The 23,784-nt window shown below is 37.5% G+C and overlaps 1 protein-coding gene across 1 annotated transcript; it reads right to left on the reverse strand.

Moving 5' to 3' along the window:
* Positions 1-8,373: 8,373 nt before the first annotated feature.
* Positions 8,374-23,530, reverse strand: PDPN (podoplanin). Its single transcript, XM_009990086.2, has 5 exons — positions 23,461-23,530; positions 11,352-11,437; positions 10,615-10,747; positions 8,871-8,906; positions 8,374-8,489 (listed from the first exon to the last, which is right to left on the reverse strand). The coding sequence occupies exons 1-5, from the start codon at positions 23,528-23,530 to the stop codon at positions 8,374-8,376; spliced, it is 441 nt and encodes a 146-aa protein (XP_009988388.2).
* Positions 23,531-23,784: the final 254 nt, after the last annotated feature.

Genomic DNA, 23,784 nt, shown 5'->3' on the forward strand with positions numbered 1-23,784 from the left:
AATTAATCACTTAAATATTGCTTGTGTTTAAGCTTATGTTGAGAGGAAATGTTGGCAATACTCTGTGGAAGGGAAAGCATGGTAAGAGTAGCGTTTAGCTCATGTTTTAGCTACCTACTACTTGTGTAGTGGCAAGCTGACTCTTGAGGATGAAATAGCACTGAGTATGAAGAAAGCATCTGGTGGTTGTCTATACTACTGCTTCTTCCAAGTGCTAGCAACTGGATCAATCAAAAACACTTGATATGCTGTGAAGATGGTGTAGGCATACTCAGTGAAACGGGTATTTTACTTTGGTTTTGTTGGAAACATTTTAAAAAGAAAATCAGGTTTGATGGCTAGGAGGCAATATATAATAAACTGAAGCTTTTCTATTATGAACACGTTCATTTTTCTTGTAAAAATGCCTTCAGTAATTCTTACCACTAGCTGGTGCTACGATACAGGTTACTGAGTGTGCATTACTAGCCTGCAGTGAGGAGTCTTTCACTTCAGTATTCTGCTTGTGTATTTCTTTATACATTGCTTCTTGTTATGTGTATCAAATTTTAAGTCATTCTGGTGGTTCTTTCTCAGTTTTCTGCATGAAATGCAAGCATGAAAGCTTTACCTCCTCTGATACTTCTGTACTTTCTGCTCAATCAACCATGCTTGTTGAAGTAAGCTAATTATTAATCGAGACAAAATGAGCTAGAAAAATCCATCAAGAAAACTGTTTTCAAGGGGAAACTTTGTAATTGAGTTAAACATTTAAGTTCAGTGCTTCTAGGTTTAAATGAACAGATGGCAAGGTTTGCCTGCCTGTGAGTTGTGGTTAATAGCAAAGTATGTTTTCATCTCATTAATATTTTGTTTCTTACAAAGAGATAGATCTTAGTGCCAGGAGTATTTTCTTCAGGCTAAGTCCAGCTCAGGACCACAGAAGCTACTTTATGCAGCAACTTATACTGCGTAAATTCTTTCACTACTTTACTAGTAAAGAAAAGGCTGCCAGTTAAAAACATAAGATGTATTTTGTTATACAACTTACCTTTAAGGGCTGGGTTTGGGATCAAAATCTCTTGTACCACCAGTTTCTAAAGCTATATATAAGTTGAGAAGTGGACTTTTCTTAATTCTCTTTGTATAAATAGTTTGTATGGGTGTAAGGAGGAAAACACTGACAGTTCAGCAAATGGCTGTCCCTTATTTCTCAGCAAACTGCATCAGTGCTAAGGGCACAGAGAGGATGTTCCTTCACGAAGTAAGCTAGCATGTATATGCTACGCTCAGTTATTACTTGTTTATTCAACTCCTGTGGTTTTTTTTTGCGAAATGGTAGATAGGAAATGAGGAAGAGTTGCTGTTCCCATCTCTTTTCCCTTGAGTACACCTGCTGAACCTGCTCATTCCTTCCCTGTTTCCTGTATAGGATGAATCAAACATGTCATGAGGCAAAATATCCACATGACTCTAAAGGAATGTGTTATTTGAGGATAACATGGTTGATAAAAGCAGGAAATGGAGTTGCTTCCCAGCTCAAATGAGACATACAGTACTAATTTCCTAAGACAAACATCAGTACATCTAAAATTGCCTTGTTAGAAAATGTTTAGTCATTCCAGAGTAGCAGAAAGTAATTGCAACCTTATCTTCCAATAGGAAAGGAAGTAAAGTAAGATGATACTGATGCAATGCAGTAACAATTCCAATAAAACCTGGGTAAAAATTGGCGCTCCCTCTGGTTTTTGAGGGAAAACATTGTAGAAAGAATCTGTCCTATTCTTCAGAGGACCCCTGTGGTGTTCTATGCAGAACAGGAAGCTACTGATGTTTTAAGAAAATAGATTTCCCTGTAGTACATAAGTCCTTCCACTCATTTTTCCTACAAGAAGATTGGTAACAACTTAAAGGCGACACTGACCTGCAACTGAGTTAAATCATTGACTAGAAGTGGATGACCCTAACCCCTTATTGAAACACTTCTTCCTTCCCTCCCTAATACTGCAAGAGAGGCCCAGGATGAGGTAAGTGGTTCCTTATCCTTGTGTTTGTGCTGTGAGATCCCAGACAACGCTTTAGAGCTATGATTCTGTGACAACCTCAAGTGTGGACCAGGAAAATATCATATTGACCTAGAGCCTCTGTATGCCTGACTTCAGAGAAATGATATTTTTGAGACAAACTTCTAATATGTCAGAATAAAACATTCTTAACAATTTTCTTCCCTGTTGCAAGCTGATTTGAATACAGATGTGGCTTAATATCTGAAATAGCCCCACAGGTGGGCAAGTCCATAGTTTCATTTTAGCTCAATCTGGAAATGTTAATGAAAACTAAATCTTAGTGAAGAGTATGTTTTGCAGTTTTCAGTTTTCCCTGCTCCTTCCGTTTTCCACTTTTTTGTGGATGGCACTGTTTAGCTTTCGTTTTGTACTCTCAAAATCAATCATCCTTGCCCAACTGCTTTCTGGAAACAGAACACAACCTTGAAAATGCATGGAATGTGCAGCACTCCTTGCCTGCAAGACACTTGCCAATTTAGCATTTACCAGGGTCTGAAAATTAGACTTCTTCAGCCTGGAAGAGCCTAACAAGCTGCATGATTGAATGGGGATCTTTGTGTTGCAGTCCAACTGTTTGTTGCAGAGCAGGGGGAGCTGTGGGTTTGGTCCCATGCCTAAATCCACAAGGCCTGGACAAAGACACATGGCTAGTGTGAGGCTGGGTTTATTTATATGTAAGTGCCTCTGTGCTGCAGCTGTGAAAAAAGTACAAAGCACTAATTCAAACTTCTCGTTGTGGCACCTCGTGTCAAGTTACATCTCCACTATTACCTTCCATCTCCATCAGTAGTTGGCTAACAAAACTAGATGCTGAGAACTTCAGCATGATTAATACTTCAGGTTAAGAAAACTGTCTGGGAAGGGATGGGTGTGGTTCATCTGATACTTCATCTGATTAAATAGATGAGTATAAATAGCTGTAACAATGTTTTTGGGCATGGTGTAGGCCAGTTATGAATTAAGCTTTAAATTGTAGTGGTTCAGTAGTATCTAGACTACAAAACTTCAGATGGTAGAGGATAAATTGTTTTTAGATGGAATGTTTTTTCATCAAAAATAATCAGAGCGTACTTCTGACCTGAGGATTCTTGGTAGATTAAGTTGCTTTTTTCCCTTGTGTCCTTTGTTGCCATCTTGTATTACAGAATATTAAGGATCATGTTATAAAGCATGATGGAACATCACTTCATTTGAATGAATACAAAGCTGTGACAGGACTGATGTTTAAAGATTCCTGGGTTGGGGGCTTTTCCCTTACCTGTGGTTGTAACCCTTGGCAAGTCAATCTGTGTATCGTACTCTCCTGAACTGGAGGTCGTACTTGCCATCCTCATGTGAATGATACATCAGTGCTTTTGAGTTTAAGAACTTTACAGAAAGTGTTAATGTGCAGGTTGTACTTATCTTTTTAATGAAATACGTGGTTGAGATACTTGCAATAGCATACTGCAGGTGTTCTTAAAATAGTAATTATATTGAAAAGCAATTGCTGCATGTTTTAATTGGTATTTAACTGTAAACGAACACTTTTTACATTTATAGGAGTAACTTGAGCTCTCCATAATTCTTCTGGTTCATATTTAATTATTGCTAGTTTTCTCGAGTTCATTCTTCTGACATTTTCTGTTCTTACAGTGAAAACATGCCTTAGATGAACTGTTGTAGGAATTGCTGTACTGATGCCTAGAAGTATTATAAACATTGATGCATCAAGTCATTACTTCATAGATACTACTGCTGTATATCTTCCTCACAGACGTAAATACAAGGGGACAACTATGTTTATGATATTTTTTAGTGACATCTGGCATTCTCACAGGAAGCCTGGTGCCTGCTTGTCTGTTAGGGAGAGCCACATTCATGACTCAAAGCCAAGCTGCAAAAAGGAACATGACTGTTACTAACTATAAAGGAATGAATGTGATGAGGAGTAAGGACTTTTAAGTTAAAAGCAAGTGTTGATATATTGAATGTTATTACCAGTGCATAAAAATCAAACCTGGCCAGCTGGTGAAAGTATGGAGCTGTTGTTTCCTGATGTGTTCTCATGCATAGGAAGTCTCCTGACCTTGGGCATTGATTCTGCAAGCATGTATACTGATCATTCATTTCAGCTTACAGAAGTATTTGCCCTAGGACAATGTGCTGTTTGACTTCTTGCAAAGCAGAAAAGATCCCATCTTCCACATAAATTCTACCAAAAAAAAGTGTAGATTGTGTTCAACTTACCTTTGAAGTCCTGAAGTAGTAACGGGAAACTAAATAGTGCAAGTCAATGAAAGCTCAGTCCTAAAATGCTACAGTAGTTTGCATATGGAATATGGACCTGTGTGTGGATTTTTAGCCTATATTTCTAGAATGTGTCATGAAGTTACGAAAGGGAATTAAGAGTTCTGCAGTAGCATATAAACACATAATAAATATGATAATAATAAAGCTTTTCATGAAGAAGCCACTGTTTGAAGCTTGCTCGAAGCTGAATGGAATGTTCTGCACTTGAGATTTCTAGGCAGCAAGGTGGTATCAAGGTTATCAGAATGTTAAATGTATGAATGCAGTAGCAGTTGCTGTTTCTTCATGTTGACAGAATAATGAAGGGTTTCTGATTCTTCAGAGCCCTTGCTGGCTTTTTAGCCATTTGCTGAGTATCCTGTACTCCAGCTGATAATCAGAAGGAAGTTATTGGCTTCACACTTTACAGGTTCAGATTTAGCACACCACAATATTTAATACTGAGTCTTCAGTGCTGGGAGCCCCCCAAATAATGTTTCAGTGGAGCATAAGCCATTTGGTTAGAGGATTACTTCTTTTCACCTAAGACTAATAAAACTCTTGTTAAACTAGAGGGCAGAATATAAAGGCTCAGTTAAGACCAGATAACTTAGGTATTTGGTATATGAAGTTAAAATAGCTCTTAGTGAGAGATTCTGGAGTAGGAGCAAAGCACAGTTTACGGGAGCAGAATGCAAGCTGTTCAACTGGTGTTCTGTACATGATCCAGGAAGACTCAACTTCCCAAAAAGGTTGTCTGCTCTAATGCTATGTCTTTTTCAAATAGGGTCTTGTTACTTCTGGCTTAACCAATATTCAGAACTAGCATAAGAAGGGTTTTCTCATTTTGTGGTATTTGCAAGTTAGCAGCAACTGAGCTGGTGCAGAAGAAACTGGTGACATCTGTGCTGTTCCCTACAGTGGTTGAATAATTCATAATTCCATATGGCAAGCATTTGGTCAGATATCAGATGCATCTTATGGGGTAGCTTCCAGTACAGAGAAGAAATTAAATCTAGAGTTACAGAAATTACTATTCTTATGTTGCCACAATAAAAAAAGTGGTAGTCTTCCTACAGCTAATTCATAGAAGTCACATATGCAAATAAACCAGTCATGCATGAAACTTGGTTATAATTCTCTTTTTAAAAACAAAAACAGCAGGATGTATGGACACTTGGAAACAAAGTAATCGAAGTAATTTGACCTCTGTTAAGTACTGTAACCTAAAAGTACAGGGGCAAAGGATGCTAGTGTGAAAAGCTAAACTCCTCCTAGCAAGATAAATGTCTTCAACTGAACTGAGTCACAGGAACTGGAAAGTGTGTTAAGGTGTATGTGAATTGTATTTCAGGGATGAGACCTTGTGCTTATCTGTAAGACTGCAGATTTGCTTTCTTGAAAGATAACTGACTTAATATACCAGAACTTTCAGAAATGATGGGGTAAACTGCATGACTTTGTTACACGAGGAATGCTGCAGGATGCAATGAGTCATAGGTAAATTCAAACACATAGCAAATTTCTTACTGGTAGTTGCATCCTTGGGTGGCTGCATCATTATAATTACACTCTACATGTAGTAAATCTTGATTGTGTTTTATCAGAGCAGACTCAAAGCAAGGTATACAAGTAAAGGTACATTTCAGCTTCATTATAAATTGCTTAACTGTGGATATTGCTTGTAATGTGGTGGGAATAGTTATTCAAGGGGAAAGTCATTCCTGTGGGAAAACTTTAGTTTAGAATCTTCCTTTGGTAAGGAAGAGAATGACTGTTCCAGGTGAAGTATTACTAGAAGTGTAAGCTTAGCAATTTGGAGACAACTGTATTTACTGACAGCAAGCTAAAAATCAAAACCTTGTATCCAAATACGCTTTAATTCTGAGATTGGCTAAAAGTCTAAATTCAGACTTCAGAAAACTAGCTTCTTTTATAGATGGGACAAAAAGTCACCTTGAAAGTATCTTGAAATCACAGCCTTTGGATCTAGTCTGCAGTTCTTCTCAGCATAGACCAGTCTGAAGACAAAGCTTACTACTCATCCATCACAGACTTGAGTGCTCCACTATTTGAGCTTAAGAACTGCACTAAAGACTTCCAAATTATTTTTCTCACATACTGAGTTTTGATGATAGCTTCATTTATCAGTGTCAAATGAACTGTTCTAGACACTGCACTGACAAAATGAGCAAAATAATTGAGGAAAATTGAGTGAAGTTTAAAACATGTTTATAAAGTTTTTAAAGAAAATAAAGAACAATTATTGTAAAATAAGACAATTTACATAATAATTTTTATTTCCAAAGCTCAAATTGATATGATAGTTCATGGCATGTGAAAGAAACAGAAAAGCAAATCTAGATAAGTTGACATGTTTAACAGTTATTGACCATATGGATTATCATGATTTTTACTCCAAACACGATGCATTGCAGCCACTTGACATATAAAACCTCTGCTCTGAACTCTCTGCGTTCAGGCACGGCTGCACTAAATGGGCCATAGAAAAGCTGCAGATTCCAAAGATGTTGTACTTCATTAATGTCTTCTGATCTGGTGTTGCACATGTTCTCAAACAAGCCAACTTTACAGTTAGAAAATGAGACAGAAAGAAAAAAATTGTATACACTAATTCAAAAGCTTCTACATGTCAGCTCTAAAGTGTGCTGAGTAACTGGTTAAAGTGACCCATCAAAACTGGGTATTTTCCAAGCACCCTTTAATTCAGGATGTATATTTTAATCCCTGCATGTCTCTGCAACAAGAGAAGATAGGAAATTCCTGGTGCAACAGTCAGATGAGCAAGCTTTCCATTGGTAGGTCAGTTCCAGCTGGGCCTACCATATTTTGCATCATATCAACACAAGTCTCAAAAGCAGAAAATCTGTATCAATAGTGGAGAGTTTTTTAGCTTCCAATACCTAATATTTTTCTAAATTTGTAAATAATTGGTACTCTCTGAAACTAATTCCTCCTTTTCGATACATCGTTTTGTAGTTAAACATGCCACAAGCACTTAACCAGCCAAAAACACTTAAAAGGTTCTGGATATGTTTTTTTTAAATAAATGCATAAAATGTAATGTGAAATAATCTTTGCTGGTAGCATTTAAAAATCAAGCTAGCATGTATTACCTGCAAATCACATTTCAGACGTAAATCTCATTGCTGCTGGGCTTTTTTCTTACTGCATATTCTTTTCTTTAGTCAACTCTTGGTTAGTAAAAATCCTATGAAATGTTCCATACTCTGTAGTCTGGTGGAGGGATTGGAGGGGAAGAGTCCTTAGAGTTGTGTGGGATCCCCATAGATCTGGAATTTTCCACCCTATTTTCCATGGATCATCTTCTCACACCAATACAGGAATATTCTTTAGTTCTTACAAAATAAGAAGCACTTGTATTTTCTGGTGTAGAATGGCATGGTTGCTTGTTTCAACTATTTTCAGGGCCTGTAAAACAAACCAAAGACATTTTGTTGTTGTTCATAGCTAACCAAATGTTACTTATGGGATCTTTTTTCCTACCTCTCCTGGTCTTTTCTGACACTGCTTTAATTTCTCTTCCCAATTCACATTTTGATTTTTCCTAATGCTAGGTTAATAGTATTTGTTAAATGCAGTGTGGTTTTCTTACTGCTTTGGAGTTTGTAAAGCACTGTAGACTTGCATGGCACCAATGAAAGCTTCCACAAATGTCCAGAGTAATAAGGTAAAGATCACTTGCCAGTGTTCACATGTTATCCAGCACTTCCAGAAGTTGGTGCTGTAATATTTGGTAGTGAATCTTACCTTTATGCAGTAGAGTAATCTAAAACCCATGCGCCTGATCAATATTTTACCAGTATGCATGCAGCATCTGACAAATTTTTCTCAAGTGCATGAGGGGGTTTAGATCACCTATATCACACTGGTAGCTCTTGCTGAATCAATAGGCACTGTATGACATGGAAATACCTTATTTTGTCAAAATAGAAGCATTAGAAATTTCAAAAGCGATTCCTGTGACCTTGCTGAGAAGATGGTGCTTGTTTGAAAAGCCTGATTAGGAATTTACTTACGAGTACCTGCCTGACATCTTCCTTACAACAGCAATGATTATTCCTGCAAAGATTCCAACTGCAACTATGATTCCAATAATTATTCCAACCAGTGCAATTGTTTCCAGACCACCTGAAAGAGGAAATTGAGAACATTAGTGTGTTTCTCGTGGAGACAATCGATAAGAGGCTACTGATAGAACTGGTGCTGTCCTGCTGCATCCTGCTCCTTGGGGAAAATTTCTTTTTATCTTGTGATCTCAAGTTATTTTGGTAAGTTCAGCAGGCTTATTTGTAGCCTGCACATCTCCCTTTGGGCTGGAGGGCTCCACAGAGATGTGGCTATGGAGACAGTAATCAGGTGAAGCAGAGGTGGCAGATCAGAGTTCAGGTCATGGCTCCTCCCAAAACTTTTATTTGAGAATAGCGTGGGCATAGCTAGTGGCTTCTAGGAGGGTACTGCCTGGCAGTTAAGTTCTCCCTTGTCTTTATAAGCAATTCTTTTGTTTAATACCTTTTCCGGTTTTCTCTGGTTCCTCACTCCGTCCACCTGTAAAGCCAGAAAGAGAATAATTACTCACTCTGCTTTGTACAGAGTTTTGCATCCCAATTTCTAGTGCTATATCCAAGGAAAACTATTACCAACTATATCACGATGGTTTGAGGGCTCTGGAATATGTTATTCTTTTGATAGGAAGTGGACAAATGAAAATCTTGAGAGAATGAGTACAAAAAGCTCTCTAAAGTAATAGAATTTAAAATCTAAAGAACCGGTTGTGATTTAATATGTACTAGTGAAATTTAAGTGTGGTCATACTAAGACCAATAACGATATACCTGCTATAAAATAATTATCAAGATACAAATCAGATTTTAATTTTGAAACTGATTTATGCTGATAAAATTTTGCCTTGCTGTTAGTGTATTTGCTGAACTATTCTTTGCCTATTTTTAAAGGCTTTTTGTCAGTTTAAAAGTTCCTCAAGTAGTTTGTGTATGCAAGATTGTACAAAATCTGTTTAGTACACTTGTCTAATTCTGGAATTGAATTTGTGGCTGAGTCCCCATCAGAAACATGAAACACAAATACTCCTCTTAGTTGACTAGAAGTATGTCATCCCATATCTTTAACATATCCTTTAGGAAAATTCTGAAAATCCTATCTACAATTCAATTCCACTAAATACTACTTCTCTTATTTATTGGCAAGACTAGAGAGGTCTAACTCTCTCAGCAAAGACAAGCAGGCTGGGAAAGGAAATGAACACACAGAATTTTTAAACAAATGTGTCTGATTTATCGAGGGATATGAAACTACTGTAGCACATGGAAGCTTCCAAGAGAAGCTAGCCAAACAAAGAGAAGTGTTTGCTCATAGCTGTTGTCTAGAAGTAATTGGCTTAGGCTACTTAAGGGAGAAGTAGTAAATATAACATACATACTACAGAACTTTGCAGAAATACATTAAATTCACAACCAGTCATTGATACTGTTATAGGACTGGAATATCAGACCAGAAACCATGATGCTCATGCTCTTACTTCTTACTGGTATGCACAAGAGCAAACCACAAAGAAAAATCCTGGTCCAAAAGAGGCTTTATAGAGCATGAGCCTATTTATTTGTGCCCATACGTTCTTCTGTATCCCATCAGACACAAAAGCACGGGTACTCAGCAGGCTGTCTGAAGATAGCGAAGCACAAGGTAACAGGTCAGAATGCACTTCATCAGCCTTTTGCTCTCATCTGTTGCTCGTTGACTGCTGTATGGATGTGGGTGCCCTTTGCTTTGTATCTGTGTGACAGTAATTTGTATCTTCCAGGGAAGCAAAGGCAGGCAACTTGGCAAAAATCAAGAGGGCAGCCAGGTTCTGTAACAGTTGTGTTTTCTGCATTTGAAGGTCTTTGAGTTGTCAAAAAAAAAAAAAATTCTGGAGGGCTGTTTGATTTTTGTAATAATCAGCTAAAAAGAAAGCGAAAGCTTCAGAGAGGTATTGCCTGCCTTGGGGTAGAACTGGCAGTCCACTGGTGAACGAAATGGTGTAGCTACTCGTTCCTTTTGTCAGCATACATGTGTTAGGAAATTAGGATGCTGAGTGATTATTAAGGAGCAATTTTAGGAAATCTTTTCCTTTTCAAAAATCAGCAATGCTACCTTTGAGAGCACCTTAAACTTGGTATTTGAATTCTTCAGACATTTTTCAATAGATGACAGTAGAACTTTGACATAATATAATAGAAATAAAAGATTTTTTTACCATCAATGTTTTGTGTGTTAACTTCGTAACCAGTAGAATTATCACTGTCTTCAGCTGGGGCAAATGCACTTTCTGTGGTCATCAGTTGTCCAAACTGCAAGAGATTTGTTACACTGTGTAGTCTTGTAGGCAACTACAAGAATTGCGGGGGAAAAAGAGGGAAAAGAAAACCTCAGTACATTCAGTCTATGTGTATGAAATAAGCATTTAAATTTCTTGGTCTGTCAAGTGCGCTGGGGATGCTTTTTGAGCTATCACCTGTCATCTTTGACTTGTGTACCCTAACTAAAAAAAAAAACCCAAGCAATCTGATTTTCTGACTTGTCTTCTCAGCTAGAGGGTTTCTAGATCAGATGACCTTTCAGTAGGACTACAAAAGGTATAGGAGAAGACGGCAGAATATTGCAGACCTGCCTTTTTATTGAGGTTTTTTACACTGGTTTGTTGGTTTGGTTTCACTGAAGCTAGTGGAGAGAGAGTGAATTAGAAGAGGCAAACGGCAGCAAATAAGTGGGGTATGAACGCTTTTTGCAGTACAGAATGGCCAAAAATGTTTTCAACTTTGTCACCTTCAACTTCATTGTTCGTACAGCCAAAGCATTGGTGTCAGAGCTTTTTTTAAAATAGAACTCAAGGTTATTCTTTATAATGATTATTCAAAATCTGAGCCACCAGACAGTACTAGGAATATGAAATCAGGGTTACTTAAAGGAAGTTTTATTTAGAATGATACTTACTAGGGTTGGTAATTCTTCAAATTCTGTGTCGTTTCTGTCTCTGAAATCACTTGTTGCACTTTCTCCTCCTTCTAGAACTGAGCTTGCTGAATGAAATTTTAGAGAAAATGTTAGGATTTTACTTGGTAGCCACATCTTCTGGCTACTTTGGCATCTAAATTTTGTTAAACATGAGATATATGTAGTGTTAAATCTCTTTCCCTGTTTACTTACGTTTGCAAAATTCTTTGGGTTAACATTGAATTCTGCTATACTCTTGTACAAAGAGCTTAAGTACACATAACTTAACCCTGAAACAACCTTGAAATATATTGGTTACTAAACACTTTGTCCAAGAAAATGTTTTTCTTTTTTAAGACAAGTTTCTGCACCGCCCTCTCCCCCAGTGGATGTGACTACTCCAGATTTGAAGTTAATCATTAGCTTATGTATTTGGATAAATGACTTCAAGCATCTTCCATTTTCTAAAATACAAGAGCTTTCTCCCATCTTTCAGCTCAGTCCCAGCTGTAACCTTTATTTTTAGAACTATCATTAATGTATATGGATGTAGCTGTAGTTTAGAAAATATTTCTATACAAATTTATTCAGAGGTTTTTCTAAAGTTATAAACCTTACTTGCCATAATTTGATTTTTTTTTTTAGGTAACAGTGTAAGATTCCTTTTTTATTCTAGACCTGTATGTCATCTGTGCTCTTTGGTAAAACAAAAATTTAAATTTTGGCCAACATAATGCTTTTTCTTTACAAATACAGTCAAACTCCATCAATAGGAAAAATGAGATGGAACAAGGTGAAAGGTATGGACATGTGACGATAACTGGCAGTATCAAGAAAACATTGCAAGCATAGGTGGTGTTTGATTAAGCTTCATGCTGATTCATAAAACTATGATCATACACAGGCTGATGTTAATGTAGTGTGATATCTCTTGGGAGTTTCTAATTCACCATTATTATAAAGCTAGGTGAGGCTGCTTGTTATGCTGTTGCCTGGGGCATACGAGTTCTGCTAATTCCAGATACCAGTGTTTCAATTTAAGCAAAGAGCTAACAATAGACATTATTCTGAGCAAAAACTTCAGGCAAAAAACCCGAAAACTTCTGGAAAATTCTTTCCTGGATTCAAATTTTGCATATAAGTTCTATTTATTTCTGCAATCAAAGCAAAAGTCTGTCCAAATATTTTCAAATCCAGTTTATACCTTTTCAGCATAATGCAGAGTTATTGCAAGGAAAGATTTCAGTGATAGCTGAAGGTTGTGTGAATGAGAGCCATGTTCATTCTCTTCAGAAAGCAGAGAATTTTTAGGGGAGATTGGAGAAAGGCAAATGATGTGTGAGCATCCCAGGTTATGATGTATGTAAGGTAACAATAATCACCTGCTAATAGGTTAATAACAAACAAAGAGTACATAAACCTTTTTACCTTTGCAGGATAGTTTGATACCTCTGTATTTTGGTAAATACCAAGTAGTAGATTAGTAGTGCTTTGCAGTGATCTCTTCAGGGAGGAGGACAGCTATTCACATGAGTGAGTTAAAAACAGGTATTTCCTGTACCATTTGAATATCTTATGTAAGAGAAATATTCATGATATGTTTGTTTTATTAAATCTTAACACTATTTCCACTAATTTCACCTATTTTTATTTAGTAACCTAAACATTCTCATCTCTTCTGCATTTGAAGTTAGAATATTTCTGAATTGTTAGACTAGTTTCAAATAGTTAGACTATTTCTTATGAAATATTTCTATACTCCTACATGCACCCTGTTTGTGTTGTATATGACATAGAGGCAAGTAAACAGAATTTTTGTTCTGTGACTAAATTAGAAAGAATGGGCATTTTGCTTGATAGCAGTCAAAATTGAAAAAAGGATAGAATCCCTTTGGATCAACTGCACATATATCACTTGGAAATGATTTTTCTTTGTGTGTTCCATTTAACTTCTCACTTTTAACTGCCCATTTTAAAATAAAAATAGCATTTAAAATGAAAAAGACAATGCTTAATTTTGAAATGAGTCAAAAAAAGCACACTGGCACTTTAAAGGAAACTTTTCATACAGAGGATGAATGATTTCACATTGGAAAAAAAAAAATCTGTTTTTGCTTGAAACGCTCATCTGAATTCTACTGGAAACTTGCACATCTTTTTCCTTGCTCCCCAAACTAATTTTTGAATCAAACTAAAAATACTTCATCTGTCTCTAGCAATGCAGGACTGAGAGATTTGTCCTATTGCCGAGAGACTAAACACTGATCTAAACTTAGATTTCTAATCCTATGTTTACTCAAGTAAATAGGATTTTATATTTTTATACCTTTATAAGCCTGAATACAGATACACTTTCTATTTAAGAGCCAAAAGGGTGTGCAAGTAGCACTTAAGGCACTAACAGATGAAGAAAGTAGCTTCATGTGATGCCAACACAAGGCCTAATACAGGGGCTAATTAAGCCAGCCTCTCTCTCAAAAATCATGGAATGGTTTGGGTTGGAAGGACCTTCAAGATCATCGAATTCTAATCTAATTCCCCTGACATGGGCAGGGACACCTTCCCCTAGAATCGCTTTATAATCCATGGAAAGACTACAACAGACCAGGATAAATCATATTTTTAAGTTAGATGGTAAAAAAAATAAATATTTTAGTTATTTTTGATTGAAATACCCTAGGTGAGCAGCCTTTAAAATTTTCTGTTGAGAACAGCAGAATGGTGCCTGACTTCAGATGTGTTGATTTAGCCACCTTCTAAGTATCAGGGTGTTTTAAGATATGGCAGTACTTTAAAATACTTTTTTCCTTATAAAGTAATCTCTTGAAAGTACAATATTGAGATTATGCTATGTAAATGTTAAGTGTAAAGGAAGAAATAGCAGTAGAGCTCAATAATGTGAATTGGGTATGGATGAGTTTACCTTGTAATCCCAGTCAGAACTGAAAAAAAATTCTTTATTCGCTAGTTGCAAAATAAGCACAGATGGAGAAAAACAATTACCAGAGGAAAAACCCCAAGTAGAAAGTGAAATAAGTTTTGTATGTTGACAAGCAGCTTATTCAGAGAAGCTGCTTATACTCTTGGCATGGCAGTAGCTTTCAGCCCTGAAGAATTACCTGGTAGTGAAGGCAGAAAAGGAAACTGTCACAGAACAAAGGTGGAGAGAATTAGTGAATGTCACAAAAACATCAAATAATTATTCTTTGTATGATAAAGTTATTGCAGATTCTTGGCAATGAGTGACATGTAGAAAATCTATTTCAGTGCGTTTGCCCTCTATGTACAGTGACTGACAAAAGGAGGTGGCCCAGATTAATCTTGCCTAATTTTAGGTCCTTAATAAAGGTGCCTAAATAAAGTGTCTTCTTGCGCTAATCTTATTTTATAGTCTGTAGGGAAAGATGAATACTTCTAGAAGGTAATTCAGCTTGCCTGAGATTTGGGTCATCCTTGATAGTGCTGCCTTTCCTTAACTGTAAAGGAAACTAGAATAATATGGCTCCCCTATCATGTTCCTAAAGCTCACAGGTTGAACTGGTTTCTCTCAATGTGGAGGTCTTGTCCCAGCCCTGTCCATTCATACCAGACAATTCTTTGTCAGAGGAAGTTGTAATAAAATAAAAAATATTCCAATGAAATTGAGAGAAAGTGTCGGACTTGAAACTTCTTTCCCTGTTCCCTGCACCATGCGTATGTACTGCCGACATCAGAGATGTAAATGGGATGTCAGGGCCTATGTGCTTTAGTCCTTTCTTGGTTTCATCTGGTGTGGGCCAAATGTAGCAAGAGCCATAGCATTATGTAGTGCTTCTGCATATGTTCTTAATATTAGCTCAGAGGAGGTTGTAAATGAAAACATTGCCTCACAGTGCTGTGATTGTCTCCGACGAGCAGTATGGCCTCTTCTGTTTGCAGCTATAGGTTGCTGCAGATGTGAATTAATCATTGCATCTCTTTCTGCCAGAGTTCCAGCTGGGTGCCTTTCAGTTTTAAGTCCCCAGCTGCTATCAGGCTGTGACTTCTCACACCAGGAGAAAAGTTGATGTCTTTAAAAGTTTAATACTGCTTTGAAAATGTCCCATGGTTAAGCATCCCCTGACCCACTTAGGGGAAGATGAGCTCACGACTCATTGTTATGCACGGAGTGACAGTGTACTAGGAAAACCTCTCAGGGCTGCTTTCAAAGCACAGTGGTTGTGTTGGAAAGGAGAGTGAGTTGTAAAACTGTTGTTCATTAGCATTTCTTTCAGGTATCTCCAAAACCAACAAAGATACTTTTGAAGATGAAAAATGTTGTAGGATCTTGTTTCTTTCCAGGCAGTGGGAATAAACCCAGACGCTAGTGGGCAAAGGCAGTTGTAAACCTGGATTTTGGTTTAGTCCTTGAAATAGGAAGCCCTCAAAACAGAATGAGTTTCCATCTCTGTGATAAGAGACCAGCAGGTAAAAAAGGCTGACATTAAACAATTCCTTCTAGCAAGAACTGAAATAATCTTTATTGCTTATTGTCCCTCTCTTCCTATTTAAAAAAAAGCAGCCTCAGTTATTTTTAACAGCCAAAAAAATTACTAACAGGATAACTGTCAAAAGCTTTGATCTTAAAATTCAGGTTTATTTTTATCTGTATCTTCTCAATACCATACTTTATCCTATCCAGCTGTGCTCAATAGGTGCTTTGTGAAATGCTTCTCTAGAAAAGCAAGGGAAAGAATTTAGTGGGATGTGTCACTTGGGAGATATCACTCTTCCATTCGAGGTGTTGCTGAGCTAACTATCTGGAGTTGACTGTTTTTTGGTATCTGCTTCCTGAATTCTTTCAAACCAAGTGATGATGTTGGAAGAACTGTCTATGTACATGTGTGTTGGCCATCCTGTTTTGGCCGTATTTTATTCAGCATTTATGTCCTGAATACAGAAATGCCCTTTGAGGAAGCATTCTTCACTCACAGACCTTAACTGGATCGGGAGCAAAGGGAGTCTCCAAGTCGGTATCTTGTTATTGGAATCTCATTCAGTTGAAGTTCAGTGGAAACTTTTATTCATGGTGGTGGAAGTTTAACAAAAAAGTTTGATTTGATAAGGTATCTGCCTTTTGAATACACAGTGTCACAGCAGCAGCTCCAGTTTTCAAATACAATTTTGTCTGTTACTTGGCTTAATCCTCAATTTAAATGTATTCCACAGTCAGGTCCAAAACCTACCTTATCAGCTTATTTTTCTCAAAAAGTAGTTTTCCATTGTTTTTCTATAATTGCTTAAGCATTTTTGGGTATTGAAAAAAGCATATAGATGTCTCTTGGGTTTTGTTTTGTTTTAGTTTTTTAATGAAAGAGTTCAACACTGCCAAATCTAGGCTACAAATTTTTTGGACTTCAAAAATTTGAGGTTTTGAAGAATATAATATAGTGAATTCAGGATTTTGAGCCTTTGGACAGTTAAAATTTTCAGACTTCGGAAAGGCAAGGAAGTTTCTTGATGAGAACTGAAATTCTCATTTGTACTTGTGGCTCCTGCAAAATTCATTAAATCTGCAGTATCCTTAGCCTGCTTGGGGCCACAGCATTGGCATTTTCTCATTTTCTGTTAATTCTTTCTGGAAGTTGGAGTAATATATTATGCCATGATAAAGAAATGCCCTGGTATATGTTTAAGCATCTAGACTTTTTGTTCAGGAAAATGCATGTACTATCTAAAGCCTGAAGTGCTTAATGCAGTTTCCTTATACAAAAACTGACAGCTTTGCTTTGCAGAGTGAAGGAAACTCGGTGACAAAACACCAACTTTGGAAAGTATCTGCCAGTTGAAAAACGGTTGTGGCATGCAAGGAAGGATTTAGCTGAGCCTTTAGCGTATGACTGACTTTGTTCAGGTATTCCATGTAGCTCATGATGACAATGTTTTGCTGAACTGTCAGAAACATTTCCTTTGGTCACCACACCCTCCCACAGATGGTTTCTATTGCTGTGGCTGGCTTAGCCAAAGGAACAAAGCCAGAGTTAAAATCGACAGTGCCAAGTGGGGAAGAATCACTTGGCTGCTTCTGAAGCAAATCGCCTGTCTTGTGACTGCTACAAATTCTACACTGCCCGTGTATAGGATACCTACAGAAAAGCAAAACAAAATCTATTTTAACTGGGCAGGTAGAGATAAAAACTGCTCTTCAAGTGCTTGCTTATATGTGTATGACCCACCACCAAAGTTATGAAACAAAGCCACAAGAGGAAAAGCTGGTAACTTACTAAGCTTTCTCTTAGGCATTGTAAAATCAGCCACAGAGCTGTGGTTTTAAGAAGAAACTATTCAACTCCATTATTGGATATTACTTTAAAATATTCCTTGCAGAACTAGAGATGACTCTTCTAAAGTTTATGCTTTTGATAATGTTGCTATGCCAATCCCTTGATTTCTTGTCTAAGTACACTGACCTCAGAGTTGCCATCCCAGGAATGTGGGATAAACCACTTTCCTCTTACTAATATTTGCTGCCCTATGACTCTGTTGCCCTGTTTGCAGTTTTAATAGCAATTTCTTTTTCTCTGAACAGTAGGGGTCTGGTTGGGGCAGCAAAATGAGAGTTGTGACATGGTGTAAGTCTTATGTCATTCTGTAAGTGGTGTAAGTTTTACTATAGCATCAGAGTACTGTGTTTATCACTGCATGGCTGACAAGGAATGAGCATTGAAGCTAAGACAAGGGAAGAGTGCAAAATTTCATGTAATGGATCAGCCAATTTTATGGGGTGTGCAGCAGTAAGCAGACAATCTGTGCACAAATAGCGGGATGTGTAAGTGCAGACAAAAGGAATTAAGAAATTACTTCTAATACAGGAATAAACTAATCTTCAATGAATCATTTCCTTCCCAAAACTCTGAGGCTATAGCCATATGCCCTTTCACAGCTGCCTTGATGAAGGTTACTAACCCCTTGTATCTGCCAGAGGAACTGTTGGCATGATCATTTCTTAACTCATTTGTTTGAAATATGCATGCTAAGCACTAACTGGAAACTGGTTAGGCTTCAGTTTTGTTCACACAATGATTTTTGGCTAGCTGCTTTATATTGCCACGCAGCAAGCAAGATCCATGCAAATATGTTTAGTCTGACTTTCATACTAACTAGTAACACACTAGTTAATACTTGGATGGATTTCATAGTCATAAAAACATTTTAATATGCATTTGGAACTAAGTGTCCCCTTCATGGATTTAGCAGCAGCTCATATACTACTCAAGCCCTCCTAAGAGAGTGTGTGTTCCTCTGAAATGGTGTACACAGCTGAATTATGCCCTCACAAAGGATTACTCTGACACAATTTATGCTGGATGTTGTGGTGTTTGTGATCAACAAATACAAAGATGGAAAAACATGAGGAAGCCATAAAGCAACATGAGAATGTGCTCAGCATTGCAGTTTGTTTCCTTTGAGACTCTTTGGCTGGGCTTCTGAGACTGACTGGGAAATCAATGGTAAATTAATCTCATTTTTCTCATTTGTTTCCCTTTAGAACATCCCAACATACCTCTACTCTCAATCCTGCGTCTTTCTCTGAGGCTCTGTGCAGCAAGTTGTGTGCCACACAGCTATGTAAGGTTTGCTGCAGCGTCAGTCCAAACTGAGGGTATGGTATGTGCACGCAGGGGTCAGGAGAGACCCTTTTAGAGGCTGCCTGTCCCCAGCATGGATCTGGGATGCAGTGAATAGTAGGACCTGGCAGCACTTGGGTTCCATCCTGTAGTCCCTGACCACATCCAGACAAAAAGCAAACAAACCAACACAACAAACATGCAGCTGAGACAGACCATATGTTAGAGCTGGGCGAACAGTAGTCACTTCTGTGGTATGCCTGTATGTATGGCTTGCCTCAAACGGCACAAGGAGGAAACACTGCGTGCTTCTGTCGGGCCCAAACAGCCTGCATGCTGTGGGCTATCCTTCCTTTCCTGGTTTGTATTATCCATTAAAATGCTCTATCTCTCTAGGTTCTCACCTGCTAATTTTTGCAGATTTACAAGTACTAGATCTGGGGTAAACCCATGAGTTCAGTGAAAACCATTGAATTACAAGAGCTGAGAATCCAGCCTCTCTGTTTCCAGTTTTCACTGTGCAGCCTGAGTTAATGAAAGGTCCCCTTGTGAGATTTTAAATATGACTATTTCCTTTGCTTGTAAAGCTACACAGATTCAAAAACTACCCCTTGAGATACAGATGGGCAAGCCTCTCTGCTTTCCCAATGAAGAGGAGAAAGCAAATTTTATCTGTTCTCTGCTGGTCTTTTGCCAAGACACTGCAAAATACAGACTCCCTCATTTGCAGACCCACTGAGATCCTAGTAAGATGTTTTTCTCCTTTTCTGATAGTTGTTTTGGGTGTTGGACATAGAAACTACATTAGCATGATATGAATGTAGCTCTACAAGAGGCAGATATGGGGACACATGCACAAGTGCACTTACTCATACTGCAGCCTGATGTGCACTGAAAGGTTTTATCATGCTTACTTAGTACGAAACTGGTTCCCTTTTGGAGTCACATGTGACTGTTTGTTTTGGTTGTTCATTTGATTTACTACCAGCAGTTACAGAATTTGGTTTTCAGAAGAGTTTAGAGTTGCATGACTTTATTGTTTAGTTTTGCCACTGAGCTGGCAGCAGAGTTTGGGTAAATCAAGATAGTTAAAAAAAAAAAAATCCTTTCTTGTGATTTTTGCCTATTTTGGTTTTTATGATTTTGAAAAACATTAGAAAAGTTTTTAGTCTTTCATGGTTGACTGTAAACTTTCCTTTCTTACCATATAAACACTTTTCATCTGAATTATCCTGTTCACGTGCTTACTTTTAGTCCAAAACAAATGTAAAGTAACATGACCTGGTATAAGCTTGTTTAATTTTGAGACTTGCATAAGGAGTTATAATCTAGTATTTGCCTCTAGGTAAGATTAGGAACGTGGACAGTTGATACAGCTCAAGTGACATGTGGTAACTTGTTTTAACAATCGTGTTAATTTTTCTTCATGTTATGTGACAGCCAATAGAGTAACCTCCTTCTCTGCCATGATACTTGCACCAAAGGAGAAGTTTCAAGTTAGGAAATGTGTTGCCTCTGTAAAGTGTTCATTTGAGCACTTGTGCTTTTAACTGTTTGATTAACGCTGTACTCAGAAAAATTTTAGGCCAACTTCCATTTCAACTAATTTGTTTCGATCCTGTGTTCTAAGATTTGCCTGGATTTTTACATGCTGAACAGGATCACAGAGGACAAATCTGCTAATCATTCAATGGGAAATGCTTTAGTCTAAAAATTCATCGGCTTGTAGAGTGCTCAGGGCTGTCCTTGGTTATAAGAAAGTTGAAGTAACTTGGCTTTTTCAGTTGGGATTTAAACCATGAATAGAAAATACAAACAGAGCATGTGTGAATGTGTTTCAAGTAGACAGTGATGTAAGATTTGTTACTAGGTTTTCTTTCTGTATTTTTGCTAATTTCTGCCATTAATTTATTTGGAAGCTCACATATGAAGAGTGGAATTAATTAATAAGTTAATTATCTTCTCTTCCACATCAGTATTGCATTTTATGCTTTTACAGCTTTAAGTCTTGCTTTATGTGACCCAATTAAAGGAGCTTTTATTGTTTCTTTTGGAAACCACGTTGCTGACTGGGACCAAAAATTCCTGTTAAGACTAGAACCAATCCAGGAAACTTTAACAGAAATCTTCATTCATTGTTGACTTACTGGTGTTAGATGTAATTTGCATGTTCTGAGTGAAGAATGCTTAAGCATTTCTGACTTCTCCCTTAAGCTTCATAGGTTTTCACTAAAATGTTGTTCCTAGGTTGGCTGATAGTCCTGTTACTGGGTCAGTGGTGATAATGTTCAATCACGTTTCTGGTTCACAGTTGTCCTGAAATGGATTTTGCACCTCTGTCTTTTTCATAAACTTGCAGCAATTCAAAGAGCAGATACTAATGAAACTACTCAAATCACGGATCACTACCTGGAACGATGTTGTACCTACCGCTAGAATCAACAGTTTAAGTCAATTTGCTATTCAAGGACAAATTTGGAGCCAATAATAATCCATTTGGAAAGTGAAACAAACCTGCTTTTCTTTATTCCGTCTCAATCCAGAAAACAGAGTGCCCAAATATAACAAAATCGTAGCTGCAGATTATTTATGGCCTGATCAGGGTTTAGAGATAGCAGAATCTGATAAGGAGACTTTTTTTCTGTAAAACCCTCAGGTCAAATTGTCTACCCCAGAGATTCAGATATCTGAATATATCCACTCCAACTACTACTATACAAGCAAAAAAATTCTCCATCTCCATTGTCAGTGCGGTCACAGATTGCCGAAGGTGGCATTGTCATTTTAAGTCTGTTCTAATTTGCAATTGCTGATGGTTATCAGTAAACAGCAGTGATACACGTGCTAAATGTTTGAGACTTGCTTATTTTATATTTGCAGTCTATTTTCCTGGTGTATCCTTTGGAAGTTATCCTGAGAGGCCCCATGTGAAGAAAGTCGTAAAACCTAAACAGACACAGACAGCCTTAAAGGCTCTAAACCATGTTCTAAATCCGACTGTGGAGTTCCACACAAACTGTACTGGTAATAAAACACAGGTAGACTCTTGCAAGCAGGAAATATTTTGACATTTTTCTGGCTAGTAGAGTTTCAACCTGTTTATTGTTGGACATCTCTGAGGTGAGAGAAGACAGGCTTAAAAACTCCTCCAAAAGATGAAAGATTTTTTTTTCCTATGATTCTGCTGTCCCAGAAACTGTTTACAGTAATTCTATAAAATGGTGGTAGATTTGCTGCATTGCTAATGGCTTTAAACTTTGTTACATTTTGTGTTGATGCTTTTAAAGGATAATCTAGTTGGATGAGCAGTAAGTGCTTATCCTAGAGAAAGCCTAGAAAGCAGTACTGGGGACTTGCCTAGTATCTGTTGAGTTGACATTTTCTGTGAAATTTTGAAGCATAACTCCAAGCTTTCAGCCTCATATTCTGACATACAGAACACCAGGAATTCCCATTAGAAGTTTCATGCCAACATCCCCATATACTCAATATTGATATAGCTCCATTGTTTCCAGCAGAATAATATTGTCACCAGGCCAGAATCAGGTCCTATGTTTCAGTTAGGTCCCCAAATCCAAGTCAGACAAGTGGATTTATCTTTGCAAGACTAGTGGGTTGAGTTTCAAGTTATTTTTCTCAGAGCACTAGTGCTTGGAACATGTTCTGGAGCAACGGCAGCTGCATTTTGCCGCTGCAGGCATACTTTCTGGTTGTGCGTACATCATACATCAGGCACGTTGCCTGATGGCCAATTCATTCATGAGTCAAATACTACTCAAAGACTAAATTTAAATGTGACATTCCTGGAACGAAGAACTGTTTAGGGTAATTCTGATTTACTGTTAATAAATCACTCTTCTCCATTAGCTGTAAAAAGACTTGAACATCTGTTTTACCTAAAAGCCTACATTGTATTTTTCTTATGAAATTCAAAAGAAAGTTTGCCAAGTAAACTTTTCCTGAGTAGATACATAACATTTTTTAAATCTCTCCTTGGTAATAATTCTTTCTGGTTTAGTTTTCCTCACTTGCCTGTATTGCTAATGGCTAAATAAGTATTAGCAAAACCCTCCGTAAGGCTCAAATTCTAAGCTCTTGTAATGCCTCTAAGTACAGAAGCTCAACTCTTGAATGGAGAGATTTGTAAGTTACTCTCATATAGAGTTTCACTGCCTAAATGTCAGTTACAACTAAATTATTGCTTGCAGTCTCCTTTGCCTATATGACAGTGAAACTGAAGACATTTCCAAGGGCTGCTGATGTAATGTCTTCCCTGCCTGTGTGCATGGTTCTTCTTTTACACACAGAAGTCTTTTCTAATAAAGCGTAACTCAGCCCATCTGAAAACTTCTGATGTGTTTATTTCCTGATTAGAGCTGTAGAAGATGCTCAGTTTTAGCTTAAGAATTTAGAAGAAAGCATTTCAAACAGGACAGAGCAACTATATTGCCTATGAATAAGCACACAAGCTGTTAAATTACAGGAAATTACTGGAAATAATTTTAACCAAAGCTGCTTCTTACCTTCTTCAGCAAGAGCTATGAAAGGCATGCTCCCTAGAATGAAGATGAAGAATTGAACTTTAATAAACATCTTCGCTCTGCTTAGAGAATAGCCTTCTAATTCTGCAACCAGATGGATTCCAATTCTGATTAGTGTTGTAGAGGCAGGAAAGAATTGCGATCACAAAAAGAAATCACTGAAAAAAAAATACTTTGGTATTCCAAATATTCCTGTAGCTGCTGTTGTCTTAAGGGGGAAGGTTTTCCCAGATGATAACCATACAGCTGAACAAAACGGAGTGGAGTCAGCATTATTTTCTTTAGCCAAGGGGTGGGAGCATGCCT

Source organism: Tauraco erythrolophus, chromosome 23 (assembly GCF_009769465.1).
Source record: "Tauraco erythrolophus isolate bTauEry1 chromosome 23, bTauEry1.pri, whole genome shotgun sequence".
Classification (NCBI taxonomy): domain Eukaryota; kingdom Metazoa; phylum Chordata; class Aves; order Musophagiformes; family Musophagidae; genus Tauraco; species Tauraco erythrolophus.